The 5270-nt window shown below is 44.1% G+C and overlaps 1 protein-coding gene across 1 annotated transcript; it reads left to right on the top strand.

The window, feature by feature from the left end:
- The first annotated feature begins 1274 nt into the window (after positions 1-1274).
- On the top strand, positions 1275-5060 carry LOC136552373 (protein trichome birefringence-like 13). Its single transcript, XM_066543921.1, has 6 exons — positions 1275-1730; positions 2308-2485; positions 2874-3014; positions 3584-3704; positions 4048-4182; positions 4474-5060. The coding sequence occupies exons 1-6, from the start codon at positions 1340-1342 to the stop codon at positions 4729-4731; spliced, it is 1224 nt and encodes a 407-aa protein (XP_066400018.1). The 5' UTR covers positions 1275-1339; the 3' UTR covers positions 4732-5060.
- The last annotated feature ends 210 nt before the right edge of the window (positions 5061-5270 follow it).

Here is a 5270-nt window from a genome sequence, read left to right as displayed (position 1 = left end):
CAACGGTAGAACGAGGTCGTCATGAACGCCGTCGCTGTCCAGTCACGGGCACGAATAGTTTGCGGCGGACGGCTAGAGCTCTTTGTTTCTAGCTGGTACAAAGGATGTTGGTACTACGTACATAGATAGGGTGTGGATAGACTAGTCCAGTCCAGACCGGCCGGATCAAGCTGCAAGTGGAAACGCGTGCACAGGCACTCTTCTAGGATGATATTGGGTCGTTTGGCTTACCTGCTTGTTCGACTTGTTTTTTCAATCGGAACAGTATTTTTCTTTCACAACAATTCAACTATAACAATATTTTTTATCCAGTTTCAGTCAAGATTCAGCAAGCCGAACAGGGCCATTATTATTACGGTTTCATCAGCGTGGACCGACGAGGACGAACGCCGCGCCACACAGCCTGGCCCTGGCCTCCTGCATCTGCATATATTATATAAAATGTCACGTACGGGAGAACAACGTATACGGTATACGGCACCATTCCTGCTTGGAACTGCAGGCTACTCGATCGCTATACCACTAGCTTCCACGCAATGCCGCCCGGCGGGCGGCGAGTCTCGCTGAGGACGTACGCGTACGTAGGCATGACACTGTATGACGCCAGCTAGTTCTAGGATGCTATTGCTACCATGACGCTCCAGCCAGCCTGCCTGCCTTCATCTCGTTGCGTTGCCGTACGGTACTATGGTCTGCCGGCTGCCAAACAATTATCCTCTGCTTCCAGTTCCAGCACTCAGCAAGGCTTACTTACAAGTTACAACAACTATTCTGAAGCAAGAAGCACTTACTTTGCACAAATCACACCAACACATGCATCATCGCCGAGTAATCAACAATGCCTTTTTATTTGTGATCGAGGTCAATCAATAAATAGCTTGTCTAGGGCTCTACGTAGGGGTGTATACTCTCTCCATTCTAAATTATAAGTCGATTTAATTTTTCTAGTTAGTCGATTTTACTATGTATCTAGACATATTATTATATCTAGATGCATAGTATAAAGTGACTCATAATTTGGAATAGGGAGCAGTAATATGCAGAGACCGAAACGATGGTTTCTGATGAGGACCAAGGAACAGGAGGAACATTTTCCGTTCTGCTGCGTCTACAGACTGCAATTCTTGTGCACGTTCGGAGAAGGAAAGCTGCTCACGGGATTGGCCCACACTAATGTTTACGTACGTTCCAGCCCGAACTCGGCCTGTTAAGGCCCGGTACTTGTCCCTTCTCCGTTATTGGCCCAGCAAAGTTCCTCGGCACGAGCTTGTGTACTGTAGGCCCACCGCGCAAAGCACGAGATCTGCTTCGCTCGCCCAACCTCGCCCGCCTCCCTCGCATGCCGCCGCCGGCGAGGAGCCCGGCCACGGGGCCTCGGCGGCGCGCCCTCGTCGTCCCTCTCCTCCTGCTTCCCCTTCTGCTGCTGCTCCTCCACCTCGCCTCCTCGCCCTCGTCTCGACCCCTCCCCGCGCCGCGCAAGCCCAACTCCCAGTCCCGGGCCTGCGACTACTCCGCCGGCGAGTGGGTGCGCGACCCCGTCGCGGGCTCCTCGCTCCGCTACGACCATGCCTGCAAGGAGATCTTCAAGGGCTGGAACTGCATCGCCAATGGCAAGGCCAACGCCCGCGACCTGCTCCGCTGGCGGTGGAGGCCCGCTGGTGGGCCTGAGTGCGAGCTCCCCCGCCTCGACCCGCGCCGGTTCCTCGAGCGCCACGGGGACACCAGTATTGGTAACTGCCCGCGCCCGTTTGTTGTTTCCGAAAAATGCATGAGAAATTTGACATGCGATGCGACTTGGTGGTGACAAGGTGCTGTGGTCGGGTAGTTTTCAAAGGAATTGATTCGGGAGCTAGGATTATCGAGTGTGTAGAATGTGGCGACGATGTGTGGTGCGGTCCACTTAGTTATACAATGGTCAGCAAGCGAGTAATGTGATTGCATGCCTTCCTTTGCTTGGTGGTCTGGTTGGGGATGGGAGTAACCCCCAAACATGGGCACATTGATATGCATTTGTTAGTTATTTATACATCTCATAAGCTAATTTGCGTAGGTATATCATATTTTCCAGTTTCCATCTTCTAGAGTTGTTATGTGGCGCTATGGTTGCATGTTCCATTGTTTCCATTCTGCGACATGCTTCTAATTAGATTATTAGAATTACCACATGGTAGAAGCAAGGTTCATTCACACTTCCAAATTCTGAGGCAGTAAGTGTACTAAAATTTTCTGCCTGTTGCAAGCTCATATATTTAGAGTCTCAGAAATTTGCCTTGCTATGCTGACGGTTGTCTGATACCTTTATTGCAGGATTTGTGGGTGATTCCTTGAACCGCAACATGTTTGCCTCATTAGTCTGCATGCTCAGGGGAGTCAGTAGCGAGGTTCGCAAATGGCGTCCTGCAGGGGCAGACCGTGGCTTCACCTTCCTGCGCTATAACCTCACCGTGGCATACCACAGGACAAATCTCTTGGTACGCTATGGTAGGTAAGAAGTGTCATTTCATTTGGATTAGCATAAAAAATGGTTATTTGGATGTATGACCTACTTGTATTGTTATTTATGCCAGAATTTTATTTCATCTTTGCATATCTTGCTTCCAGTTTAGAACTCTAGGTGTAACTTGGAAGCACTGAAAATTTTGAAATACCTCCCAGTCGGCCATTCTTGCTACCTGGTTTAATAAATAGTGGGTTAATGTTAATAGAACTATGCTCTTATCAGTCACTGTGTCTCTTTATTTTTTCCTATTTGATTCCTTCGAGTTTTTTTTTATGTGAATTAGACGCTGATTCAGAATGTTTTTGTTCATGGCGATACTTTTGTCCTTCTAATTCGTCATTTTTTATTGAACCCCATATCACTCATTTTGTAGGTGGTCAGCGAATCCAAGTGGAGGCACTCTAGAATCTCTTGGATATAAGCAAGGTTACAGAGTTGATGTTGATATTCCTGACCAAACATGGGTAGAGGCATGTAGCTTCCATGATGTTCTTATTTTCAACACTGGGCATTGGTACGTGAATCGGTGAATTTCACTGTTCATGAACAAATAAGCATTAAATCAACAGTTCTACAGCTTGATGCCAAACTAATGGCATTTTATGATTTAAGTTATTGGCATGATCAATTGACAGATAAACAAGTTTGTTATTATACAAACTAAGTACTATAGTTACATTGTTTCCCATCAAAGTTGAAACTTGACAAAAGTGCACTGTGAACTACTTCTTGTTTACAATATACTATGTTCTAGCCAGTTAATACATCAGAAACCTATGAATATAATTTTATTGGTAGTTGCCACTAAATAGCTTTTGCCTGATGGAAGAGAATGTGATTCAGCTCACTGTATATCTTTCTGAGGGCTTTTCAATTGTCTTCATTTTCGCCACAGCTATCATGTTGGTTTTTGTCTGCTTTGATAATCTAGACAAAATTGTGACACACATGATAATATATAATGAGGGGCAGCCTACCACCTCAGCTATTCCCTGATCCCTGAAAAATTGTCTTATCTTGCTCTGTATGTAATACGCATATATTCTTTTACATCTGGCCTCATTTGCTTTGTTTTGTACTTAGGTGGTGGGCACCCTCGAAATTTGATCCAATACGGTCACCAATGCTGTTCTTTGAGAAGGGGAGGCCAATTGTACCTCCTTTACTGCCACCTGCTGGACTGGATTTGGCTCTTCAAAACATGGTATGCCTATAGCCTTGTTTCTTCATGTTACTAAAAGCTCCAGTTTAGGGCGCCCTAGCTGATATCTAATAACCACTTCATCCGTACTATGCAATGGACTGGCATTTCTCTAATTCTCTTTGTGAAAAAAGTACACTGCCATGGTATATGGATATTATACTTCTGTATTTCAACTAATTCACGAATTTTGCCAGTTCTTTTACTATTCTTTACCATGTGAATTTGATCTGAATGGATTTATGATACTTGTATCTCTTAAAAAGACCAGAAATTCCCTATGTATGTCTATCAGAATGGCATTCAACTTATCTTTCTTATGATCTGAATAAATAATTTCCATCAGATAATGTTTGCGAATAAAGAAATGAGACCAAACACAGTGAAATTCTTCCGGACTCAATCTCCTAGACATTTTGAAGGTGGTGACTGGAATGAAGGTGGATCTTGCCAACGTAACCAGCCCTTGTCGTCAGAAGAGGTACTGATATGATACTAAATACACGAAATGCTTAAATAGCAAACTTTTCACCTCATGCAAGCTTTATGTTTCTTCAATTTTTGTTCCAACATCATGCATAATATGCTGACATGGATTTGGGTGGTAGGACAATTGTAATATAAAGAATGAGAAAATGTTTATTGAAGATAATATGACTCAACCCTTATTCAGTTTTTTAAGATTACTGGATCTGAATGACAAACTGTTTTGATGGTTTCTGGCAAAATCTGTTTTTTAATTAGACTAACATATTGAGGCAAATCTGTTCAGGTGGAAGAATTTTTCTCTTTGGACAATAACAGCACCAATGTAGAAGCACGATTGGTAAACCAACACTTGGTGAAGGCTCTTGAACAATCTAGTTTCAGAGTTCTGGACATCACTCGCATGAGTGAATTCAGAGCTGATGCTCACCCTTCAACAACTGGTGGGAAAAAACACGATGATTGCATGCATTGGTGTTTGCCAGGACTAACGGACACATGGAACGATTTGCTAGCATCCAGTCTTGAAGCAGTTGAGAACTAGTCTGAGAAATAAAATTCAAGAGCTCACCTGAGAAATTATCCCTAACTTCATTTTTTTTCGGGATATGAGTATGTGATGGGATATGAGTATGTGATGGATAAGTCTCATGTGTGGCTGGTCTTTGTGTGGCTGTGCTGCTCATGTTTTTAGGATAGCATCTTAGACTAGAGGATAACATCTTAGAGGACAGCATCTTAGACTAGAGGACAACATCCTAGCTAGGACAACATATTAGCATCTTAGACTAGCATCTTGGCATATGCTTGGCTGGCTAGCAGCCTATAAATATGTAACCCCAATCCCTCAGGTTGGCATGGCATTTGTGTGAGCTTGTGTGAGAAATAGACAAGAAAATTGTCACAACTCCTAGTGTCATCCTCTTTCGATTAGAGTAAGAATTCTCCTACTAACAAGAGAGAATTCAGCGACTAACAACTGGTATTAGAGCCGTATTATCCTGTAGCATGAGCATCTCTTGCTCATCTTCTCTCCTAGCCCCACAACAGTCCCAGCTGTTGGCAGCAGCAGCTCCTCCAGCC

The sequence above is a fragment of the Miscanthus floridulus genome, chromosome 4 (genome assembly GCF_019320115.1).
Source record: "Miscanthus floridulus cultivar M001 chromosome 4, ASM1932011v1, whole genome shotgun sequence".
NCBI classification, from domain to species: Eukaryota; Viridiplantae; Streptophyta; class Magnoliopsida; order Poales; family Poaceae; genus Miscanthus; species Miscanthus floridulus.
This window is presented reverse-complemented; position numbering and strand designations above follow the sequence as displayed.